Below are 26901 nucleotides of genomic sequence, written 5' to 3'. Positions count from 1 at the left end.
TTCTGAGCGAGCGTGCGAGTGACATTGTGAACGCGTGGGTGAGCGAGTGTGCGAGTGTGTGAGTGAGCGAGTGTGTGAGTGAGCGAGTGTGTGAGTGAGCGAGTGTGTGAGTGAGATTCTGTGCGAACGTGCGTGCGAGTGACATTGTGAGTGTGCGAGTGAGCGAGTGTGTGAGTGAGATTCTGAGTGAGCGAACGTGCGAGCGAGCGAGCGAGCGAGCGAGCTCACGAGCCAGCGAGCGTACTCACAAACAGCGCGTTGAGCAGTGTGGCCGTGACTGGACTCTCGAACGTCCGGTTGTTGGTGAACCAGTGGATGATCTGCATCACAAGGGGCTCAAACAGCTGGCGCGTCACCTGCGCTCCGGCACAGACAAAGGGGTCCCCCCGTGTAGCCCGATTTTAAAGGGTCCTATTACTTTCTCACCGGCGTTTAGCATTATTGTAACTTGATTTAACCGGACTATCGTTGAGTTGAGTGACGTAATGATTGTTAATGCACGTGTGGAAGCAAATCGTTCCCACATTAACATACACACAGAGAGAGAGAGCAGCTCATACTGTGATGGCATCGTGTTGCCAGCGCTCCCATCGCACGTTTTAAATCTGTTACACGGCGAATATTGAACTGAAGCTTAACTTTAAAAAAAAAAATTGAAATCGCAAATCGCCGTCAGAAAAATCGCGATTGGATATTTTCCACAAATCGTTCAGCCCTAGCAGCAGCAGCAGCAGCAACAGCAGCAGTCGCCAATGGGCACTAAGCGATGGTGACGTCACCACGGCGCCCGTGCCAGGCTAGGTGCACGTCGAGGCAGTCACCCGAAGAGTCGAACGCCCAGCTTTTGCAGGAGGTCACGGGGCAGACCCAGGTGCCACGGGTCGACTGACTGAGATGAGTGGCTGATGCACCACCTGTGCCCCCTACTGTGCCAACCTGCTGTGCTTTAGCCACCCGGCGCTCCGCTCGTTGTTGTGAGCGTCGCTCCTCCGCCCTCCGTTGTTGTTGGAGGGCGACTGCCTCCAACTGCCCAGTAGCATCCTTCACGAGCCTCCTCCACAGAGGCCGATCTTGACACCGCTGGTACCAGTCATCGGCAAGTCCACTCAGCTCCACGTCCTCCTGTACCACATCACTCCATCTCTTCTCTAGCCCGTGCCGCGCCCGCTTAGCCCCCTCGATCCGGCCGAACAAAAGCTGTTTCGGCATGCGGTGGCTGGGCATGCGGGCTACATGACCCAGCCATCGCAGCCTTGCCTGCCGGAGGAGCTCACCGATGGAACTTTTTTCAGATCTTTCAAGGATTTGCGAGCTCCTCACACAAATCCAGCCTGCAGGTTAAACTCAGGATGGATCGTAGGCAGGACCCAGCCTAAATGTTTCTAACCAGTGACTCGCACTTACACACACAGACTCACACTTACACACACAGACTCAACAACAACCGCCATTCGCCATTAAGTGGCGGTGACGTCACCACGACAGACTCACACACAGACTCTAACACACACACTCACATTCACACACACACCCACTCACACACACTCACATTCACACTCACATTCACACTCACTCACACACACACTCACTCACACTCTCACTTACACACACACACTTACACACACACTCACACACACACTCACACACAGACACGCACACACACTCACTCACACACACTCACACACACACTCACTCACTCACACACACTCACACACTCACACACACACTCACACACTCACACACCTGGTCCGCGTCACACCCCAGGCGAAGCAGCACAGGCAGTGTGTGTCTGTAGAGGCGTGCTTGCAGAGCCTCTCACACACACTCACACACACACTCACACACACTCACTCTCACTCACACACACACTCACACACTCACACACACACTCACACACTCACACACACTCACACTCACACACACTCACACACACACTCACACACACACTCACACACCTGGTCAGCGTCACACCCCAGGCGAAGCAGCACAGGCAGTGTGTGTCTGTAGAGACGTGCATGCGGAGCCTCTCCATGCACTTTCTGCAGTGCTGTGACGCCCAGGCCAAGCATGTAGATCACCACGGCATGGAGGAATTCACACGCAGCCACCTACACACACACACACACGCAGAGGCACACAGGCAGGGTCTATCCACTGCTGGATGATACTGCCGGTCGCTAGGAGACCGTCGCTAGGAGACCGTCGCTAGGAGACCGTCGCTAGGGTCCCGTCGCTAAGAGACCGTCGCTAGGAGACCGTCGCTAGGGTCCCGTCGCTAGGGTCCCGTCGCTAGGGTCCCGTCGCTAGGGTCCCGTCGCCAGGAGACCGTCGCCAGGAGACCGTCGCCAGGAGACCGTCGCTAGGACACCGTCGCTAGGGTCCCGTCGCTAGGACCCCGTCGCTAGGAGACCGTTGCTAGGAGACCGTCGCTAGGAGACCGTCGCTAGGGTCCCGTCGCTAGGAGACCGTCGCTAGGATCCTGTCGCTAGGATCCCGTCGCTAGGATCCCGTCGCTAGGAGACCATCGCTAGGAGACCGTCGCTAGGGTCCCGTCGCTAGGAGACCGTCGCCAGGAAACCGTCGCCAGGAGACCGTCGCCAGGAGACCGTCGCTAGGGTCCCGTCGCTAGGAGACCGTCGCTAGGAGACCGTCGCTAGGGTCCCGTCGCTAGGGTCCCGTCGCTAGGGTCCCGTCGCTAGGGTCCCGTCGCCAGGAGACCGTCGCCAGGAGACCGTCGCTAGGAGACCGTTGCTAGGACACCGTTGCTAGGAGACCCCCCGCCCCCACCTTGGCCTGCCGGTCGCTGGAGTGCAGCGCCAGCTGGCAGGCGCTAGGAGACCGTCGCTAGGAGACCATCGCTAGGAGACCGTTGCTAGGAGACCGTTGCTAGGACACCGTTGCTAGGAGACCCCCCGCCCCCACCTTGGCCTGCCGGTCGCTGGAGTGCAGCGCCAGCTGGCAGGCGCTAGGAGACCGTCGCTAGGAGACCATCGCTAGGAGACCGTCGCTAGGAGACCGTTGCTAGGACACCGTTGCTAGGAGACCCCCCGCCCCCACCTTGGCCTGCCGGTCGCTGGAGTGCAGCGCCAGCTGGCAGGCGCTAGGAGACCGTCGCTAGGAGACCATCGCTAGGAGACCGTCGCTAGGAGACCGTTGCTAGGACACCGTTGCTAGGAGACCCCCCGCCCCCACCTTGGCCTGCCGGTCGCTGGAGTGCAGCGCCAGCTGGCAGGCGCTAGGAGACCGTCGCCAGGAGACCATCGCTAGGGTCCCGTCGCTAGGAGACCGTCGCTAGGAGACCGTCACTCAGGAGACTGTCGCTAGGAGACCGTAACCAGTAGACTGTTGCTAGGATCCCGTCGCTAGGATCCCGTCGCTAAGATCCCGTCGCTAGGATCCCGTCGCTAGGAGACTGTCGCTAGGAGACCGTAGCCAGTAGACTGTTGCTAGGATCCCATCGCTAGGATCCCGTTGCTAGGAGACCGTTGCTAGGAGACCGTAGCCAGTAGACTGTTGCTAGGATCCCGTCGCTAGGACACCGTTGCTAGGACACCGTTGCTAGGAGACCCCCCGCCCCCACCTTGGCCTGCCGGTCGCTGGAGTGCAGCGCCAGCTGGCAGGCCCGTGGCAGGAAGTGTGCGAGGTCCAGCGTGGGCTTGGCGTCTGTGAAGGGCACCGCAAAGGGGAGCCGCTCGTCGCCACAGCTCCAGACGGAGACGCCCGGCGCCTCCGCTGTGCCGGGGCCTGGGGGAGGGGGGGGGCAGGCGGAGCGGCAACGTCGTCATCAACGTCGTCATCAACGTCGTCGTCAACGTCGTCATCAACGTCGTCATCAACGTCGTCGTCAACGTCGTTAACGTCGTCGTCAACGTCGTCATCAACGTCGTCGTCAACGTCGTCATCAACGTTATCGTTAACGTCGTCATCAACGTCGTCATCAACGTCATCGTTAACGTCGTCATCAACGTCGTCATCAACGTCATCGTTAACGTCGTCATCAACGTCGTCATCAACGTCGTCATCAACGTCGTCATCAACGTCGTCATCAACGTCGTCGTCAACGTCGTCGTCAACGTCGTCATCAACGTCGTCGTCAACGTCGTCGTCAACGTCGTCATCAACGTCGTCGTCAACGTCGTCATCAACGTCGTCATCAACGTCGTCATCAACGTCGTCGTCAACGTCGTCATCAACGTCGTCGTCAACGTCGTCATCAACGTCGTCGTCAACGTCGTCATCAACGTCGTCATCAACGTTATCGTTAACGTCGTCATCAACGTCGTCATCAACGTCGTCATCAACGTCGTCGTTAACGTCGTCATCAACGTCGTCGTTAACGTCGTCATCAACGTCATCAACGTCGTCATAAACGTCATCAACGTCAGCATCAACATCGTCATCAACGTCGTCATCAACGTCGTCGTCAACGTCGTCGTCAACGTCGTCATCAACGTCGTCGTCAACGTCATCAACGTCGTCATAAACGTCATCAACGTCATCAACGTCGTCAACGTCGTCATCAACGTCGTCGTCGTCAACGTCGTCATCAACGTCGTCGTCAACGTCGTCATCAACGTCGTCATCAACGTCGTCATCAACGTCGTCATCAACGTCGTGTGGGGTGGGTGGGGGGGTTGGTGGGTGGGGGGGTTGGTGGGTGGGTGTGTGGGGGGGGTTGGTGGGTGGGGGGGTTGGTGGGTGGGTGTGTGGGGGGGTTGGTGGGGGGGTGTGTGGGGGGGGTTGGTGGGGGGGTGTGTGGGGGGGTTGGTGTGTGGAGTGTGTGGGGGGGTTGGTGGTTGGGGGGGGTGTGTGGGGGGGGTTGGTGGGGTGGGTGAGGTGTGTGGGGGGGTTGGTGTGTGGGGGGGTTGGTGGGTGGGTGTGTGGGGGGGGTTGGTGGGGGGGTGTGTGGGGGGGTTGGTGTGTGGGGGGGTTGGTGGGTGGAGTGTGTGGGGGGGGTTGGTGGGGTGGGTGAGGTGTGTGGGGGGGTGTGTGGGGGGGTTGGTGGGTGGGTGTGTGGGGGGGGGGGGGGTTGGTGGGTGGGTGTGTGGGGGGGGTTCGTGGGGGGGGTGTGTGGGGGGGTTGGTGGGTGGGTGTGTGGGGGGGGGGGGGGTTGGTGGGGTGGGTGAGGTGTGTGGGGGGGTGTGTGGGGGGGTTGGTGGGTGGGTGTGTGGGGGGGTTGGTGGGGGGGTGTGTGGGGGGGGTTGGTGTGTGGGGGGGTTGGTGGGTGGGGTGTGTGGGGGGGTTGGTGTGTGGGGGGGTGTGTGGGGGGGTGTGTGGGGGGGTTGGTGGGTGGGTGTGTGGGGGGGTTGGTGGGGGGGTTGGTGTGTGGGGGGGTTGGTGTGTGGGGGGGTTGGTGGGTTGGTGGGTGGGGTGTGTGGGGGGGTTGGTGGGTGGGGTGTGTGGGGGGGTTGGTGGGTGGGGTGTGTGGGGGGGTTGGTGGGTGGGGTGTGTGGGGGGGTTGGTGGGTGGGGTGTGTGGGGGGGTTGGTGTGTGGGTGGGTGTGTTGGGGGGTTGGTGGGTGGGGTGTGTGGGGGGGTTGGTGTGTGTGTGGGGTTGGTGTGTGGGTGGGTTGGTGGGGGGGTGGGTGGGTGGGTTGGTGGGGGGGTGGGTGGGTGGGTGGGGGTCTTTGCCTGTGACGAGTGTGCGGTTCAAGCGGCCCCCCACCGTGCCCAGCAGGTAGAGAACTCTCAGCCTCACGGCGCCCAGTGGAGTCTCCTCACTCTGTGGTGGAACATGGCCGGGTGGTGGACAACAATCTCACACCTGGTGGTGGACAACAATCTCCCCCCCTGGTGGTGGACAACAATCTCCCCCTGGTGGTGGACAACAATCTCACACCTGGTGGTGGACAACAATCTCCCCCCCTGGTGGTGGACAACAATCTCCCCCTGGTGGTGGACAACAATCTCCCCCCCTGGTGGTGGACAACAATCTCCCCCTGGTGGTGGACAACAATCTCCCCCTGGTGGTGGACAACAATCTCACACCTGGTGGTGGACAACAATCTCACCCCCTGGTGGTGGACAACAATCTCACACCTGGTGGTGGACAACAATCTCACACCTGGTGGTGGACAACAATCTCCCCCTGGTGGTGGACAACAATCTCCCCCTGGTGGTGGACAACAATCTCCCCCTGGTGGTGGACAACAATCTCCCCCTGGTGGTGGACAACAATCTCTCCCCCTGGTGGTGGACAACAATCTCTCCCCCTGGTGGACAACAATCTCCCCCTGGTGGTGGACAACAATCTCCCCCTGGTGGTGGACAACAATCTCCCCCTGGTGGTGGACAACAATCTCACACCTGGTGGTGGACAACAATCTCACACCTGGTGGTGGACAACAATCTCCCCCTGGTGGTGGACAACAATCTCCCCCTGGTGGTGGACAACAATCTCCCCCTGGTGGTGGACAACAATCTCCCCCTGGTGGTGGACAACAATCTCCCCCTGGTGGTGGACAACAATCTCTCCCCCTGGTGGTGGACAACAATCTCTCCCCCTGGTGGACAACAATCTCCCCCTGGTGGTGGACAACAATCTCCCCCTGGTGGTGGACAACAATCTCCCCCTGGTGGTGGACAACAATCTCACACCTGGTGGTGGACAACAATCTCACACCTGGTGGTGGACAACAATCTCCCCCTGGTGGTGGACAACAATCTCCCCCTGGTGGTGGACAACAATCTCCCCCTGGTGGTGGACAACAATCTCCCCCTGGTGGTGGACAACAATCTCTCCCCCTGGTGGTGGACAACAATCTCTCCCCCTGGTGGACAACAATCTCCCCCTGGTGGTGGACAACAATCTCCCCCTGGTGGTGGACAACAATCTCCCCCTGGTGGTGGACAACAATCTCTCCCCCTGGTGGTGGACAACAATCTCTCCCCCTGGTGGACAACAATCTCCCCCTGGTGGTGGACAACAATCTCCCCCTGGTGGTGGACAACAATCTCCCCCTGGTGGTGGACAACAATCTCACACCTGGTGGTGGACAACAATCTCACACCTGGTGGTGGACAACAATCTCCCCCTGGTGGTGGACAACAATCTCCCCCTGGTGGTGGACAACAATCTCCCCCTGGTGGTGGACAACAATCTCCCCCTGGTGGTGGACAACAATCTCTCCCCCTGGTGGTGGACAACAATCTCTCCCCCTGGTGGACAACAATCTCCCCCTGGTGGTGGACAACAATCTCCCCCTGGTGGTGGACAACAATCTCCCCCTGGTGGTGGACAACAATCTCCCCCTGGTGGTGGACAACAATCTCACACCTGGTGGACAACAATCTCCCCCTGGTGGTGGACAACAATCTCCCCCTGGTGGTGGACAACAATATCCCCCCTGGTGGTGGACAACAATCTCCCCCTGGTGGTGGACAACAATCTCACACCTGGTGGTGGACAACAATCTCCCCCCTGGTGGTGGACAACAATCTCCCCCTGGTGGTGGACAACAATCTCCCCCGTGGTGGTGGACAACAATCTCCCCCTGGTGGTGGACAACAATCTCCCCCTGGTGGTGGACAACAATCTCCCCCTGGTGGTGGACAACAATCTCCCCCCTGGTGGACAACAATCTCCCCCTGGTGGACAACAATCTCCCCCTGGTGGTGGACAACAATCTCCCCCTGGTGGTGGACAACAATCTCCCCCTGGTGGACAACAATCTCCCCCTGGTGGTGGACAACAATCTCCCCCTGGTGGTGGACAACAATCTCCCCCTGGTGGTGGACAACAATCTCCCCACTGGTGGTGGACAACAATCTCCCCCTGGTGGTGGACAACAATCTCCCCCTGGTGGTGGACAACAATCTCCCCCTGGTGGTGGACAACAATCTCCCCCTGGTGGTGGACAACAATCTCCCCCCTGGTGGACAACAATCTCCCCCTGGTGGACAACAATCTCCCCCTGGTGGTGGACAACAATCTCCCCCTGGTGGTGGACAACAATCTCCCCCTGGTGGACAACAATCTCCCCCTGGTGGTGGACAACAATCTCCCCCTGGTGGTGGACAACAATCTCCCCACTGGTGGTGGACAACAATCTTCCCCTGGTGGTGGACAACAATCTCACACCTGGTGGTGGACAACAATCTCCCCCCTGGTGGTGGACAACAATCTCCCCCTGGTGGTGGACAACAATCTCCCCCCTGGTGGTGGACAACAATCTCCCCCTGGTGGTGGACAACAATCTCCCCCTGGTGGTGGACAACAATCTCCCCCCTGGTGGTGGACAACAATCTCCCCCCTGGTGGTGGACAACAATCTCCCCCTGGTGGTGGACAACAATCTCCCCCTTGGTGGTGGACAACAATCTCCCCCTGGTGGTGGACAACAATCTCCCCCCTGGTGGTGGACAACAATCTCCCCCCTGGTGGTGGACAACAATCTTCCCCTGGTGGTGGACAACAATCTCCCCCCTGGTGGTGGACAACAATCTCCCCCTGGTGGTGGACAACAATCTCCCCCCTGGTGGTGGACAACAATCTCCCCCCTGGTGGTGGACAACAATCTCCCCCCTGGTGGACAACAATCTCCCCCCTGGTGGTGGACAACAATCTCCCCCCTGGTGGTGGACAACAATCTCCCCCCTGGTGGTGGACAACAATCTCCCCCCTGGTGGACAACAATCTCCCCCCTGGTGGTGGACAACAATCTCCCCCTGGTGGTGGACAACAATCTCACACCTGGTGGTGGACAACAATCTCCCCCCTGGTGGTGGACAACAATCTCCCCCTGGTGGTGGACAACAATCTCACACCTGGTGGTGGACAACAATCTCTACCCCTGGTGGTGGACAACAATCTCCCCCTGGTGGTGGACAACAATCTCCCCCTGGTGGTGGACAACAATCTCCCCCCTGGTGGTGGATAACAATCTCCCCCCTGGTGGTGGACAACAATCTCCCCCTGGTGGTGGACAACAATCTCTACCCCCTGGTGGTGGACAACAATCTCCCCCCTGGTGGTGGACAACAATCTCCCCCTGGTGGACAACAATCTCTACCCCTGGTGGTGGACAACAATCTCCCCCCTGGTGGTGGACAACAATCTCCCCCCTGGTGGTGGACAACAATCTCCCCCCCCCTGGTGGACAACAATCTCCCCCCTGGTGGTGGACAACAATTTCCCTCCTGGTGGACAACAATCTCACACCTGGTTGACAACAATCTCACTCCCCTGGTGGTGGACAACAATCTCCCCCCTGGTGGTTGACAACAATCTCCCCCTGGTGGTGGACAACAATCTCCCCCCTGGTGGTGGACAACAATCTCCCCCTGGTGGTGGACAACAATCTCCCCCCTGGTGGTGGACAACAATCTCCCCCCTGGTGGTGGACAACAATCTCACACCTGGTGGTGGACAACAATCTCCCCCCTGGTGGTGGACAACAATCTCCCCCTGGTGGTGGACAACAATCTCCCCCGTGGTGGTGGACAACAATCTCCCCCTGGTGGTGGACAACAATCTCCCCCTGGTGGTGGACAACAATCTCCCCCTGGTGGTGGACAACAATCTCCCCCCTGGTGGACAACAATCTCCCCCTGGTGGACAACAATCTCCCCCTGGTGGTGGACAACAATCTCCCCCTGGTGGTGGACAACAATCTCCCCCTGGTGGACAACAATCTCCCCCTGGTGGTGGACAACAATCTCCCCCTGGTGGTGGACAACAATCTCCCCCTGGTGGTGGACAACAATCTCCCCACTGGTGGTGGACAACAATCTCCCCCTGGTGGTGGACAACAATCTCCCCCTGGTGGTGGACAACAATCTCCCCCTGGTGGTGGACAACAATCTCCCCCTGGTGGTGGACAACAATCTCCCCCCTGGTGGACAACAATCTCCCCCTGGTGGACAACAATCTCCCCCTGGTGGTGGACAACAATCTCCCCCTGGTGGTGGACAACAATCTCCCCCTGGTGGACAACAATCTCCCCCTGGTGGTGGACAACAATCTCCCCCTGGTGGTGGACAACAATCTCCCCACTGGTGGTGGACAACAATCTTCCCCTGGTGGTGGACAACAATCTCACACCTGGTGGTGGACAACAATCTCCCCCCTGGTGGTGGACAACAATCTCCCCCTGGTGGTGGACAACAATCTCCCCCCTGGTGGTGGACAACAATCTCCCCCTGGTGGTGGACAACAATCTCCCCCTGGTGGTGGACAACAATCTCCCCCCTGGTGGTGGACAACAATCTCCCCCCTGGTGGTGGACAACAATCTCCCCCTGGTGGTGGACAACAATCTCCCCCTTGGTGGTGGACAACAATCTCCCCCTGGTGGTGGACAACAATCTCCCCCCTGGTGGTGGACAACAATCTCCCCCCTGGTGGTGGACAACAATCTTCCCCTGGTGGTGGACAACAATCTCCCCCCTGGTGGTGGACAACAATCTCCCCCTGGTGGTGGACAACAATCTCCCCCCTGGTGGTGGACAACAATCTCCCCCCTGGTGGTGGACAACAATCTCCCCCCTGGTGGACAACAATCTCCCCCCTGGTGGTGGACAACAATCTCCCCCCTGGTGGTGGACAACAATTTCCCCCCTGGTGGTGGACAACAATCTCCCCCCTGGTGGACAACAATCTCCCCCCTGGTGGTGGACAACAATCTCCCCCTGGTGGTGGACAACAATCTCACACCTGGTGGTGGACAACAATCTCCCCCCTGGTGGTGGACAACAATCTCCCCCCTGGTGGTGGACAACAATCTCCCCCTGGTGGACAACAATCTCTACCCCTGGTGGTGGACAACAATCTCCCCCCTGGTGGTGGACAACAATCTCCCCCCTGGTGGTGGACAACAATCTCCCCCCCCCTGGTGGACAACAATCTCCCCCCTGGTGGTGGACAACAATTTCCCTCCTGGTGGACAACAATCTCACACCTGGTTGACAACAATCTCACTCCCCTGGTGGTGGACAACAATCTCCCCCCTGGTGGTTGACAACAATCTCCCCCTGGTGGTGGACAACAATCTCCCCCCTGGTGGTGGACAACAATCTCCCCCTGGTGGTGGACAACAATCTCCCCCCTGGTGGTGGACAACAATCTCCCCCCCTGGTGGACAACAATCTCTACCCCTGGTGGTGGACAACAATCTCCCCCGGGTGGTGGACAACAATCTCCCCCCTGGTGGTGGACAACAATCTCCCCCCTGGTGGTGGACAACAATCTCCCCCTGGTGGTGGACAACAATCTCCCCCCTGGTGGTGGACAACAATCTCCCCCTCTGGTGAACAACAATCTCCCCCCTGGTGGTGGACAACAATCTCACACCTGGTGGTGGACAACAATCTCTACCCCCTGGTGGTGGACAACAATCTCCCCCCTGGTGGTGGACAACAATCTCCCCCTGGTGGACAACAATCTCCCCCCCTGGTGGTGGACAACAATCTCCCCCCTGGTGGTGGACAACAATCTCACACCTGGTGGTGGACAACAATCTCTACCCCTGGTGGTGGACAACAATCTCCCCCTGGTGGTGGACAACAATCTCCCTCCTGGTGGACAACAATCTCACACCTGGTTGACAACAATCTCTACCCCTGGTGGTGGACAACAATCTCCCTCCTGGTGGACAACAATCTCACACCTGGTTGACAACAATCTCTACCCCCTGGTGGTGGACAACAATCTCCCCCCTGGTGGTGGACAACAATCTCCCCCTGGTGGACAACAATCTCCCCCCCTGGTGGTGGACAACAATCTCCCCCCTGGTGGTGGACAACAATCTCTACCCCCTGGTGGTGGACAACAATCTCCCCCCTGGTGGTGGACAACAATCTCCCCGTGGTGGACAACAATCTCCCCCCCTGGTGGTGGACAACAATCTCCCCCCTGGTGGTGGACAACAATCTCCCCCTCTGGTGGACAACAATCTCCCCCCTGGTGGTGGACAACAATCTCTCCCCCTGGTGGACAACAATCTCCCCCTGGTGGTGGACAACAATCTCCCCCTGGTGGTGGACAACAATCTCCCCCTGGTGGTGGACAACAATCTCACACCTGGTGGTGGACAACAATCTCACACCTGGTGGTGGACAACAATCTCCCCCTGGTGGTGGACAACAATCTCCCCCTGGTGGTGGACAACAATCTCCCCCTGGTGGTGGACAACAATCTCCCCCTGGTGGTGGACAACAATCTCTCCCCCTGGTGGTGGACAACAATCTCTCCCCCTGGTGGACAACAATCTCCCCCTGGTGGTGGACAACAATCTCCCCCTGGTGGTGGACAACAATCTCCCCCTGGTGGTGGACAACAATCTCCCCCTGGTGGTGGACAACAATCTCACACCTGGTGGACAACAATCTCCCCCTGGTGGTGGACAACAATCTCCCCCTGGTGGTGGACAACAATCTCCCCCCTGGTGGTGGACAACAATCTCCCCCTGGTGGTGGACAACAATCTCACACCTGGTGGTGGACAACAATCTCCCCCCTGGTGGTGGACAACAATCTCCCCCTGGTGGTGGACAACAATCTCCCCCGTGGTGGTGGACAACAATCTCCCCCTGGTGGTGGACAACAATCTCCCCCTGGTGGTGGACAACAATCTCCCCCTGGTGGTGGACAACAATCTCCCCCCTGGTGGACAACAATCTCCCCCTGGTGGACAACAATCTCCCCCTGGTGGTGGACAACAATCTCCCCCTGGTGGTGGACAACAATCTCCCCCTGGTGGACAACAATCTCCCCCTGGTGGTGGACAACAATCTCCCCCTGGTGGTGGACAACAATCTCCCCCTGGTGGTGGACAACAATCTCCCCACTGGTGGTGGACAACAATCTCCCCCTGGTGGTGGACAACAATCTCCCCCTGGTGGTGGACAACAATCTCCCCCTGGTGGTGGACAACAATCTCCCCCTGGTGGTGGACAACAATCTCCCCCCTGGTGGACAACAATCTCCCCCTGGTGGACAACAATCTCCCCCTGGTGGTGGACAACAATCTCCCCCTGGTGGACAACAATCTCCCCCTGGTGGTGGACAACAATCTCCCCCTGGTGGTGGACAACAATCTCCCCACTGGTGGTGGACAACAATCTTCCCCTGGTGGTGGACAACAATCTCACACCTGGTGGTGGACAACAATCTCCCCCCTGGTGGTGGACAACAATCTCCCCCTGGTGGTGGACAACAATCTCCCCCCTGGTGGTGGACAACAATCTCCCCCTGGTGGTGGACAACAATCTCCCCCTGGTGGTGGACAACAATCTCCCCCCTGGTGGTGGACAACAATCTCCCCCCTGGTGGTGGACAACAATCTCCCCCTGGTGGTGGACAACAATCTCCCCCTTGGTGGTGGACAACAATCTCCCCCTGGTGGTGGACAACAATCTCCCCCCTGGTGGTGGACAACAATCTCCCCCCTGGTGGTGGACAACAATCTTCCCCTGGTGGTGGACAACAATCTCCCCCCTGGTGGTGGACAACAATCTCCCCCTGGTGGTGGACAACAATCTCCCCCCTGGTGGTGGACAACAATCTCCCCCCTGGTGGTGGACAACAATCTCCCCCCTGGTGGACAACAATCTCCCCCCTGGTGGTGGACAACAATCTCCCCCCTGGTGGTGGACAACAATCTCCCCCCTGGTGGTGGACAACAATCTCCCCCCTGGTGGACAACAATCTCCCCCCTGGTGGTGGACAACAATCTCCCCCTGGTGGTGGACAACAATCTCACACCTGGTGGTGGACAACAATCTCCCCCCTGGTGGTGGACAACAATCTCCCCCTGGTGGTGGACAACAATCTCACACCTGGTGGTGGACAACAATCTCTACCCCTGGTGGTGGACAACAATCTCCCCCTGGTGGTGGACAACAATCTCCCCCTGGTGGTGGACAACAATCTCCCCCCTGGTGGTGGATAACAATCTCCCCCCTGGTGGTGGACAACAATCTCCCCCTGGTGGTGGACAACAATCTCTACCCCCTGGTGGTGGACAACAATCTCCCCCCTGGTGGTGGACAACAATCTCCCCCTGGTGGACAACAATCTCTACCCCTGGTGGTGGACAACAATCTCCCCCCTGGTGGTGGACAACAATCTCCCCCCTGGTGGTGGACAACAATCTCCCCCCCCTGGTGGACAACAATCTCCCCCCTGGTGGTGGACAACAATTTCGCTCCTGGTGGACAACAATCTCACACCTGGTTGACAACAATCTCACTCCCCTGGTGGTGGACAACAATCTCCCCCCTGGTGGTTGACAACAATCTCCCCCTGGTGGTGGACAACAATCTCCCCCCTGGTGGTGGACAACAATCTCCCCCTGGTGGTGGACAACAATCTCCCCCCTGGTGGTGGACAACAATCTCCCCCCCTGGTGGACAACAATCTCTACCCCTGGTGGTGGACAACAATCTCCCCCGGGTGGTGGACAACAATCTCCCCCCTGGTGGTGGACAACAATCTCCCCCCTGGTGGTGGACAACAATCTCCCCCTGGTGGTGGACAACAATCTCCCCCCTGGTGGTGGACAACAATCTCCCCCTCTGGTGAACAACAATCTCCCCCCTGGTGGTGGACAACAATCTCACACCTGGTGGTGGACAACAATCTCTACCCCCTGGTGGTGGACAACAATCTCCCCCCTGGTGGTGGACAACAATCTCCCCCTGGTGGACAACAATCTCCCCCCCTGGTGGTGGACAACAATCTCCCCCCTGGTGGTGGACAACAATCTCACACCTGGTGGTGGACAACAATCTCTACCCCTGGTGGTGGACAACAATCTCCCCCTGGTGGTGGACAACAATCTCCCTCCTGGTGGACAACAATCTCTACCCCTGGTGGTGGACAACAATCTCCCCCGGGTGGTGGACAACAATCTCCCCCCTGGTGGTGGACAACAATCTCCCCCCTGGTGGTGGACAACAATCTCCCCCTGGTGGTGGACAACAATCTCCCCCCTGGTGGTGGACAACAATCTCCCCCTCTGGTGAACAACAATCTCCCCCCTGGTGGTGGACAACAATCTCACACCTGGTGGTGGACAACAATCTCTACCCCCTGGTGGTGGACAACAATCTCCCCCCTGGTGGTGGACAACAATCTCCCCCTGGTGGACAACAATCTCCCCCCCTGGTGGTGGACAACAATCTCCCCCCTGGTGGTGGACAACAATCTCACACCTGGTGGTGGACAACAATCTCTACCCCTGGTGGTGGACAACAATCTCCCCCTGGTGGTGGACAACAATCTCCCTCCTGGTGGACAACAATCTCACACCTGGTTGACAACAATCTCTACCCCTGGTGGTGGACAACAATCTCCCTCCTGGTGGACAACAATCTCACACCTGGTTGACAACAATCTCTACCCCCTGGTGGTGGACAACAATCTCCCCCCTGGTGGACAACAATCTCCCCCTGGTGGACAACAATCTCCCCCTGGTGGTGGACAACAATCTCCCCCTGGTGGTGGACAACAATCTCCCCCTGGTGGACAACAATCTCCCCCTGGTGGTGGACAACAATCTCCCCCTGGTGGTGGACAACAATCTCCCCCTGGTGGTGGACAACAATCTCCCCACTGGTGGTGGACAACAATCTCCCCCTGGTGGTGGACAACAATCTCCCCCTGGTGGTGGACAACAATCTCCCCCTGGTGGTGGACAACAATCTCCCCCTGGTGGTGGACAACAATCTCCCCCCTGGTGGACAACAATCTCCCCCTGGTGGACAACAATCTCCCCCTGGTGGTGGACAACAATCTCCCCCTGGTGGACAACAATCTCCCCCTGGTGGTGGACAACAATCTCCCCCTGGTGGTGGACAACAATCTCCCCACTGGTGGTGGACAACAATCTTCCCCTGGTGGTGGACAACAATCTCACACCTGGTGGTGGACAACAATCTCCCCCCTGGTGGTGGACAACAATCTCCCCCTGGTGGTGGACAACAATCTCCCCCCTGGTGGTGGACAACAATCTCCCCCTGGTGGTGGACAACAATCTCCCCCTGGTGGTGGACAACAATCTCCCCCCTGGTGGTGGACAACAATCTCCCCCCTGGTGGTGGACAACAATCTCCCCCTGGTGGTGGACAACAATCTCCCCCTTGGTGGTGGACAACAATCTCCCCCTGGTGGTGGACAACAATCTCCCCCCTGGTGGTGGACAACAATCTCCCCCCTGGTGGTGGACAACAATCTTCCCCTGGTGGTGGACAACAATCTCCCCCCTGGTGGTGGACAACAATCTCCCCCTGGTGGTGGACAACAATCTCCCCCCTGGTGGTGGACAACAATCTCCCCCCTGGTGGTGGACAACAATCTCCCCCCTGGTGGACAACAATCTCCCCCCTGGTGGTGGACAACAATCTCCCCCCTGGTGGTGGACAACAATCTCCCCCCTGGTGGTGGACAACAATCTCCCCCCTGGTGGACAACAATCTCCCCCCTGGTGGTGGACAACAATCTCCCCCTGGTGGTGGACAACAATCTCACACCTGGTGGTGGACAACAATCTCCCCCCTGGTGGTGGACAACAATCTCCCCCTGGTGGTGGACAACAATCTCACACCTGGTGGTGGACAACAATCTCTACCCCTGGTGGTGGACAACAATCTCCCCCTGGTGGTGGACAACAATCTCCCCCTGGTGGTGGACAACAATCTCCCCCCTGGTGGTGGATAACAATCTCCCCCCTGGTGGTGGACAACAATCTCCCCCTGGTGGTGGACAACAATCTCTACCCCCTGGTGGTGGACAACAATCTCCCCCCTGGTGGTGGACAACAATCTCCCCCTGGTGGACAACAATCTCTACCCCTGGTGGTGGACAACAATCTCCCCCCTGGTGGTGGACAACAATCTCCCCCCTGGTGGTGGACAACAATCTCCCCCCCCCTGGTGGACAACAATCTCCCCCCTGGTGGTGGACAACAATTTCGCTCCTGGTGGACAACAATCTCACACCTGGTTGACAACAATCTCACTCCCCTGGTGGTGGACAACAATCTCCCCCCTGGTGGTTGACAACAATCTCCCCCTGGTGGTGGACAACAATCTCCCCCCTGGTGGTGGACAACAATCTCCCCCTGGTGGTGGACAACAATCTCCCCCCTGGTGGTGGACAACAATCTCCCCCCCTGGTGGACAACAATCTCTACCCCTGGTGGTGGACAACAATCTCTCCCGGGTGGTGGACAACAATCTCCCCCCTGGTGGTGGACAACAATCTCCCCCCTGGTGGTGGACAACAATCTCCCCCTGGTGGTGGACAACAATCTCCCCCCTGGTGGTGGACAACAATCTCCCCCTCTGGTGAACAACAATCTCCCCCCTGGTGGTGGACAACAATCTCACACCTGGTGGTGGACAACAATCTCTACCCCCTGGTGGTGGACAACAATCTCCCCCCTGGTGGTGGACAACAATCTCCCCCTGGTGGACAACAATCTCCCCCCCTGGTGGTGGACAACAATCTCCCCCCTGGTGGTGGACAACAATCTCACACCTGGTGGTGGACAACAATCTCTACCCCTGGTGGTGGACAACAATCTCCCCCTGGTGGTGGACAACAATCTCCCTCCTGGTGGACAACAATCTCACACCTGGTTGACAACAATCTCTACCCCTGGTGGTGGACAACAATCTCCCTCCTGGTGGACAACAATCTCACACCTGGTTGACAACAATCTCTACCCCCTGGTGGTGGACAACAATCTCCCCCCTGGTGGTGGACAACAATCTCCCCCTGGTGGACAACAATCTCCCCCCCTGGTGGTGGACAACAATCTCCCCCCTGGTGGTGGACAACAATCTCTACCCCCTGGTGGTGGACAACAATCTCCCCCCTGGTGGTGGACAACAATCTCCCCGTGGTGGACAACAATCTCCCCCCCTGGTGGTGGACAACAATCTCCCCCCTGGTGGTGGACAACAATCTCCCCCTCTGGTGGACAACAATCTCCCCCCTGGTGGTGGACAACAATCTCACACCTGGTGGTGGACAACAATCTCTACCCCCTGGTGGTGGACAACAATCTCCCCCCTGGTGGTGGACAACAATCTCCCCCTGGTGGACAACAATCTCCCCCCCTGGTGGTGGACAACAATCTCCCCCCTGGTGGTGGACAACAATCTCACACCTGGTGGTGGACAACAATCTCTACCCCTGGTGGTGGACAACAATCTCCCCCTGGTGGTGGACAACAATCTCCCTCCTGGTGGACAACAATCTCACACCTGGTTGACAACAATCTCTACCCCTGGTGGTGGACAACAATCTCCCTCCTGGTGGACAACAATCTCACACCTGGTGGTGGACAACAATCTCTACCCCCTGGTGGTGGACAACAATCTCCCCCCTGGTGGTGGACAACAATCTCCCCCTGGTGGACAACAATCTCCCCCCCTGGTGGTGGACAACAATCTCCCCCTGGTGGTGGACAACAATCTCCCCCTGGTGGACAACAATCTCCCCCCCTGGTGGTGGACAACAATCTCCCCCTGGTGGACAACAATCTCCCCCCCTGGTGGTGGACAACAATCTCCCCCTGGTGGTGGACAACAATCTCCCCCCTGGTGGTGGACAACAATCTCCCCCCTGGTGGTGGACAACAATCTCCCCCCCTGGTGGACAACAATCTCTACCCCTGGTGGTGGACAACAATCTCCCCCTGGTGGTGGACAACAATCTCCCCCCTGGTGGTGGACAACAATCTCCCCCCTGGTGGTGGACAACAATCTCCCCTTGGTGGTGGACAACAATCTCCCCCCTGGTGGTGGACAACAATCTCACACCTGGTGGTGGACAACAATCTCTACCCCCTGGTGGTGGACAACAATCTCCCCCCTGGTGGTGGACAACAATCTCCCCCTGGTGGACAACAATCTCCCCCCCTGGTGGTGGACAACAATCTCCCCCCTGGTGGTGGACAACAATCTCACACCTGGTGGTGGACAACAATCTCACACCTGGTGGTGGACAACAATCTCTACCCCTGGTGGTGGACAACAATCTCCCCCTGGTGGTGGACAACAATCTCCCCCTGGTGGTGGACAACAATCTCCCTCCTGGTGGACAACAATCTCACACCTGGTTGACAACAATCTCTACCCCTGGTGGTGGACAACAATCTCCCTCCTGGTGGACAACAATCTCACACCTGGTTGACAACAATCTCTACCCCTGGTGGTGGACAACAATCTCCCTCCTGGTGGACAACAATCTCACACCTGGTTGACAACAATCTCTACCCCTGGTGGTTGACAACAATCTCCCCCTGGTGGTGGACAACAATCTCCCCCCTGGTGGTGGACAACAATCTCCCCCTGGTGGTGGACAACAATCTCTCCCCCTGGTGGTGGACAACAATCTCTCCCCCTGGTGGACAACAATCTCCCCCTGGTGGTGGACAACAATCTCCCCCTGGTGGTGGACAACAATCTCCCCCTGGTGGTGGACAACAATCTCCCCCTGGTGGTGGACAACAATCTCACACCTGGTGGACAACAATCTCCCCCTGGTGGTGGACAACAATCTCCCCCTGGTGGTGGACAACAATCTCCCCCCTGGTGGTGGACAACAATCTCCCCCTGGTGGTGGACAACAATCTCACACCTGGTGGTGGACAACAATCTCCCCCCTGGTGGTGGACAACAATCTCCCCCTGGTGGTGGACAACAATCTCCCCCGTGGTGGTGGACAACAATCTCCCCCTGGTGGTGGACAACAATCTCCCCCTGGTGGTGGACAACAATCTCCCCCTGGTGGTGGACAACAATCTCCCCCCTGGTGGACAACAATCTCCCCCTGGTGGACAACAATCTCCCCCTGGTGGTGGACAACAATCTCCCCCTGGTGGTGGACAACAATCTCCCCCTGGTGGACAACAATCTCCCCCTGGTGGTGGACAACAATCTCCCCCTGGTGGTGGACAACAATCTCCCCCTGGTGGTGGACAACAATCTCCCCACTGGTGGTGGACAACAATCTCCCCCTGGTGGTGGACAACAATCTCCCCCTGGTGGTGGACAACAATCTCCCCCTGGTGGTGGACAACAATCTCCCCCTGGTGGTGGACAACAATCTCCCCCCTGGTGGACAACAATCTCCCCCTGGTGGACAACAATCTCCCCCTGGTGGTGGACAACAATCTCCCCCTGGTGGACAACAATCTCCCCCTGGTGGTGGACAACAATCTCCCCCTGGTGGTGGACAACAATCTCCCCACTGGTGGTGGACAACAATCTTCCCCTGGTGGTGGACAACAATCTCACACCTGGTGGTGGACAACAATCTCCCCCCTGGTGGTGGACAACAATCTCTACCCCCTGGTGGTGGACAACAATCTCCCCCCTGGTGGTGGACAACAATCTCCCCCTGGTGGACAACAATCTCTACCCCTGGTGGTGGACAACAATCTCCCCCTGGTGGTGGACAACAATCTCCCCCCTGGTGGTGGACAACAATCTCCCCCCCCCTGGTGGACAACAATCTCCCCCCTGGTGGTGGACAACAATTTCGCTCCTGGTGGACAACAATCTCACACCTGGTTGACAACAATCTCACTCCCCTGGTGGTGGACAACAATCTCCCCCCTGGTGGTTGACAACAATCTCCCCCTGGTGGTGGACAACAATCTCCCCCCTGGTGGTGGACAACAATCTCCCCCTGGTGGTGGACAACAATCTCCCCCCTGGTGGTGGACAACAATCTCCCCCCCTGGTGGACAACAATCTCTACCCCTGGTGGTGGACAACAATCTCCCCCGGGTGGTGGACAACAATCTCCCCCCTGGTGGTGGACAACAATCTCCCCCCTGGTGGTGGACAACAATCTCCCCCTGGTGGTGGACAACAATCTCCCCCCTGGTGGTGGACAACAATCTCCCCCTCTGGTGAACAACAATCTCCCCCCTGGTGGTGGACAACAATCTCACACCTGGTGGTGGACAACAATCTCTACCCCCTGGTGGTGGACAACAATCTCCCCCCTGGTGGTGGACAACAATCTCCCCCTGGTGGACAACAATCTCCCCCCCTGGTGGTGGACAACAATCTCCCCCCTGGTGGTGGACAACAATCTCACACCTGGTGGTGGACAACAATCTCTACCCCTGGTGGTGGACAACAATCTCCCCCTGGTGGTGGACAACAATCTCCCTCCTGGTGGACAACAATCTCTACCCCTGGTGGTGGACAACAATCTCCCCCGGGTGGTGGACAACAATCTCCCCCCTGGTGGTGGACAACAATCTCCCCCCTGGTGGTGGACAACAATCTCCCCCTGGTGGTGGACAACAATCTCCCCCCTGGTGGTGGACAACAATCTCCCCCTCTGGTGAACAACAATCTCCCCCCTGGTGGTGGACAACAATCTCACACCTGGTGGTGGACAACAATCTCTACCCCCTGGTGGTGGACAACAATCTCCCCCCTGGTGGTGGACAACAATCTCCCCCTGGTGGACAACAATCTCCCCCCCTGGTGGTGGACAACAATCTCCCCCCTGGTGGTGGACAACAATCTCACACCTGGTGGTGGACAACAATCTCTACCCCTGGTGGTGGACAACAATCTCCCCCTGGTGGTGGACAACAATCTCCCTCCTGGTGGACAACAATCTCACACCTGGTTGACAACAATCTCTACCCCTGGTGGTGGACAACAATCTCCCTCCTGGTGGACAACAATCTCACACCTGGTTGACAACAATCTCTACCCCCTGGTGGTGGACAACAATCTCCCCCCTGGTGGACAACAATCTCCCCCTGGTGGACAACAATCTCCCCCTGGTGGTGGACAACAATCTCCCCCTGGTGGTGGACAACAATCTCCCCCTGGTGGACAACAATCTCCCCCTGGTGGTGGACAACAATCTCCCCCTGGTGGTGGACAACAATCTCCCCCTGGTGGTGGACAACAATCTCCCCACTGGTGGTGGACAACAATCTCCCCCTGGTGGTGGACAACAATCTCCCCCTGGTGGTGGACAACAATCTCCCCCTGGTGGTGGACAACAATCTCCCCCTGGTGGTGGACAACAATCTCCCCCCTGGTGGACAACAATCTCCCCCTGGTGGACAACAATCTCCCCCTGGTGGTGGACAACAATCTCCCCCTGGTGGTGGACAACAATCTCCCCACTGGTGGTGGACAACAATCTTCCCCTGGTGGTGGACAACAATCTCACACCTGGTGGTGGACAACAATCTCCCCCCTGGTGGTGGACAACAATCTCCCCCTGGTGGTGGACAACAATCTCCCCCCTGGTGGTGGACAACAATCTCCCCCTGGTGGTGGACAACAATCTCCCCCTGGTGGTGGACAACAATCTCCCCCCTGGTGGTGGACAACAATCTCCCCCCTGGTGGTGGACAACAATCTCCCCCTGGTGGTGGACAACAATCTCCCCCTTGGTGGTGGACAACAATCTCCCCCTGGTGGTGGACAACAATCTCCCCCCTGGTGGTGGACAACAATCTCCCCCCTGGTGGTGGACAACAATCTTCCCCTGGTGGTGGACAACAATCTCCCCCCTGGTGGTGGACAACAATCTCCCCCTGGTGGTGGACAACAATCTCCCCCCTGGTGGTGGACAACAATCTCCCCCCTGGTGGTGGACAACAATCTCCCCCCTGGTGGACAACAATCTCCCCCCTGGTGGTGGACAACAATCTCCCCCCTGGTGGTGGACAACAATCTCCCCCCTGGTGGTGGACAACAATCTCCCCCCTGGTGGACAACAATCTCCCCCCTGGTGGTGGACAACAATCTCCCCCTGGTGGTGGACAACAATCTCACACCTGGTGGTGGACAACAATCTCCCCCCTGGTGGTGGACAACAATCTCCCCCTGGTGGTGGACAACAATCTCACACCTGGTGGTGGACAACAATCTCTACCCCTGGTGGTGGACAACAATCTCCCCCTGGTGGTGGACAACAATCTCCCCCTGGTGGTGGACAACAATCTCCCCCCTGGTGGTGGATAACAATCTCCCCCCTGGTGGTGGACAACAATCTCCCCCTGGTGGTGGACAACAATCTCTACCCCCTGGTGGTGGACAACAATCTCCCCCCTGGTGGTGGACAACAATCTCCCCCTGGTGGACAACAATCTCTACCCCTGGTGGTGGACAACAATCTCCCCCCTGGTGGTGGACAACAATCTCCCCCCTGGTGGTGGACAACAATCTCCCCCCCCCTGGTGGACAACAATCTCCCCCCTGGTGGTGGACAACAATTTCGCTCCTGGTGGACAACAATCTCACACCTGGTTGACAACAATCTCACTCCCCTGGTGGTGGACAACAATCTCCCCCCTGGTGGTTGACAACAATCTCCCCCTGGTGGTGGACAACAATCTCCCCCCTGGTGGTGGACAACAATCTCCCCCTGGTGGTGGACAACAATCTCCCCCCTGGTGGTGGACAACAATCTCCCCCCCTGGTGGACAACAATCTCTACCCCTGGTGGTGGACAACAATCTCTCCCGGGTGGTGGACAACAATCTCCCCCCTGGTGGTGGACAACAATCTCCCCCCTGGTGGTGGACAACAATCTCCCCCTGGTGGTGGACAACAATCTCCCCCCTGGTGGTGGACAACAATCTCCCCCTCTGGTGAACAACAATCTCCCCCCTGGTGGTGGACAACAATCTCACACCTGGTGGTGGACAACAATCTCTACCCCCTGGTGGTGGACAACAATCTCCCCCCTGGTGGTGGACAACAATCTCCCCCTGGTGGACAACAATCTCCCCCCCTGGTGGTGGACAACAATCTCCCCCCTGGTGGTGGACAACAATCTCACACCTGGTGGTGGACAACAATCTCTACCCCTGGTGGTGGACAACAATCTCCCCCTGGTGGTGGACAACAATCTCCCTCCTGGTGGACAACAATCTCACACCTGGTTGACAACAATCTCTACCCCTGGTGGTGGACAACAATCTCCCTCCTGGTGGACAACAATCTCACACCTGGTTGACAACAATCTCTACCCCCTGGTGGTGGACAACAATCTCCCCCCTGGTGGTGGACAACAATCTCCCCCTGGTGGACAACAATCTCCCCCCCTGGTGGTGGACAACAATCTCCCCCCTGGTGGTGGACAACAATCTCTACCCCCTGGTGGTGGACAACAATCTCCCCCCTGGTGGTGGACAACAATCTCCCCGTGGTGGACAACAATCTCCCCCCCTGGTGGTGGACAACAATCTCCCCCCTGGTGGTGGACAACAATCTCCCCCTCTGGTGGACAACAATCTCCCCCCTGGTGGTGGACAACAATCTCACACCTGGTGGTGGACAACAATCTCTACCCCCTGGTGGTGGACAACAATCTCCCCCCTGGTGGTGGACAACAATCTCCCCCTGGTGGACAACAATCTCCCCCCCTGGTGGTGGACAACAATCTCCCCCCTGGTGGTGGACAACAATCTCACACCTGGTGGTGGACAACAATCTCTACCCCTGGTGGTGGACAACAATCTCCCCCTGGTGGTGGACAACAATCTCCCTCCTGGTGGACAACAATCTCACACCTGGTTGACAACAATCTCTACCCCTGGTGGTGGACAACAATCTCCCTCCTGGTGGACAACAATCTCACACCTGGTGGTGGACAACAATCTCTACCCCCTGGTGGTGGACAACAATCTCCCCCCTGGTGGTGGACAACAATCTCCCCCTGGTGGACAACAATCTCCCCCCCTGGTGGTGGACAACAATCTCCCCCTGGTGGTGGACAACAATCTCCCCCTGGTGGACAACAATCTCCCCCCCTGGTGGTGGACAACAATCTCCCCCTGGTGGACAACAATCTCCCCCCCTGGTGGTGGACAACAATCTCCCCCTGGTGGTGGACAACAATCTCCCCCCTGGTGGTGGACAACAATCTCCCCCCTGGTGGTGGACAACAATCTCCCCCCCTGGTGGACAACAATCTCTACCCCTGGTGGTGGACAACAATCTCCCCCTGGTGGTGGACAACAATCTCCCCCCTGGTGGTGGACAACAATCTCCCCCCTGGTGGTGGACAACAATCTCCCCTTGGTGGTGGACAACAATCTCCCCCCTGGTGGTGGACAACAATCTCACACCTGGTGGTGGACAACAATCTCTACCCCCTGGTGGTGGACAACAATCTCCCCCCTGGTGGTGGACAACAATCTCCCCCTGGTGGACAACAATCTCCCCCCCTGGTGGTGGACAACAATCTCCCCCCTGGTGGTGGACAACAATCTCACACCTGGTGGTGGACAACAATCTCACACCTGGTGGTGGACAACAATCTCTACCCCTGGTGGTGGACAACAATCTCCCCCTGGTGGTGGACAACAATCTCCCCCTGGTGGTGGACAACAATCTCCCTCCTGGTGGACAACAATCTCACACCTGGTTGACAACAATCTCTACCCCTGGTGGTGGACAACAATCTCCCTCCTGGTGGACAACAATCTCACACCTGGTTGACAACAATCTCTACCCCTGGTGGTGGACAACAATCTCCCTCCTGGTGGACAACAATCTCACACCTGGTTGACAACAATCTCTACCCCTGGTGGTTGACAACAATCTCCCCCTGGTGGTGGACAACAATCTCCCCCCTGGTGGTGGACAACAATCTCCCCCTGGTGGTGGACAACAATCTCTCCCCCTGGTGGTGGACAACAATCTCTCCCCCTGGTGGACAACAATCTCCCCCTGGTGGTGGACAACAATCTCCCCCTGGTGGTGGACAACAATCTCCCCCTGGTGGTGGACAACAATCTCCCCCTGGTGGTGGACAACAATCTCACACCTGGTGGACAACAATCTCCCCCTGGTGGTGGACAACAATCTCCCCCTGGTGGTGGACAACAATCTCCCCCCTGGTGGTGGACAACAATCTCCCCCTGGTGGTGGACAACAATCTCACACCTGGTGGTGGACAACAATCTCCCCCCTGGTGGTGGACAACAATCTCCCCCTGGTGGTGGACAACAATCTCCCCCGTGGTGGTGGACAACAATCTCCCCCTGGTGGTGGACAACAATCTCCCCCTGGTGGTGGACAACAATCTCCCCCTGGTGGTGGACAACAATCTCCCCCCTGGTGGACAACAATCTCCCCCTGGTGGACAACAATCTCCCCCTGGTGGTGGACAACAATCTCCCCCTGGTGGTGGACAACAATCTCCCCCTGGTGGACAACAATCTCCCCCTGGTGGTGGACAACAATCTCCCCCTGGTGGTGGACAACAATCTCCCCCTGGTGGTGGACAACAATCTCCCCACTGGTGGTGGACAACAATCTCCCCCTGGTGGTGGACAACAATCTCCCCCTGGTGGTGGACAACAATCTCCCCCTGGTGGTGGACAACAATCTCCCCCTGGTGGTGGACAACAATCTCCCCCCTGGTGGACAACAATCTCCCCCTGGTGGACAACAATCTCCCCCTGGTGGTGGACAACAATCTCCCCCTGGTGGACAACAATCTCCCCCTGGTGGTGGACAACAATCTCCCCCTGGTGGTGGACAACAATCTCCCCACTGGTGGTGGACAACAATCTTCCCCTGGTGGTGGACAACAATCTCACACCTGGTGGTGGACAACAATCTCCCCCCTGGTGGTGGACAACAATCTCCCCCTGGTGGTGGACAACAATCTCCCCCCTGGTGGTGGACAACAATCTCCCCCTGGTGGTGGACAACAATCTCCCCCTGGTGGTGGACAACAATCTCCCCCCTGGTGGTGGACAACAATCTCCCCCCTGGTGGTGGACAACAATCTCCCCCTGGTGGTGGACAACAATCTCCCCCTTGGTGGTGGACAACAATCTCCCCCTGGTGGTGGACAACAATCTCCCCCCTGGTGGTGGACAACAATCTCCCCCCTGGTGGTGGACAACAATCTTCCCCTGGTGGTGGACAACAATCTCCCCCCTGGTGG

The 26901-nt window shown here is 58.1% G+C and overlaps 1 protein-coding gene across 1 annotated transcript in view; it reads right to left on the bottom strand.

The window, feature by feature from the left end:
• LOC116937592 (DNA-dependent protein kinase catalytic subunit-like) overlaps positions 1 to 26901 on the bottom strand; it is a 123419-nt gene that overhangs the window by 14402 nt on the left and 82116 nt on the right. The window contains exons 14-17 of the mRNA XM_076058249.1: positions 5631 to 5721; positions 3581 to 3744; positions 1956 to 2108; positions 249 to 356 (exon numbers count right to left, since the gene is read on the bottom strand). Coding sequence (XP_075914364.1) covers positions 249 to 356; positions 1956 to 2108; positions 3581 to 3744; positions 5631 to 5721 — 516 coding nt within the window. The remainder of the gene's footprint in view (positions 1 to 248; positions 357 to 1955; positions 2109 to 3580; positions 3745 to 5630; positions 5722 to 26901) is intronic.

Source organism: Petromyzon marinus (genome assembly GCF_048934315.1).
Source record: "Petromyzon marinus isolate PM22_M1 ecotype Great Lakes invasive population chromosome 69 unlocalized genomic scaffold, UKy_Petmar_22M1.pri1.0 chr69_unloc.1, whole genome shotgun sequence".
Classification (NCBI taxonomy): Eukaryota; Metazoa; Chordata; class Hyperoartia; order Petromyzontiformes; family Petromyzontidae; genus Petromyzon; species Petromyzon marinus.
The sequence above is the reverse complement of the archived record's forward strand: the minus strand, read 5'-3'. Positions and strand labels throughout refer to the sequence as shown.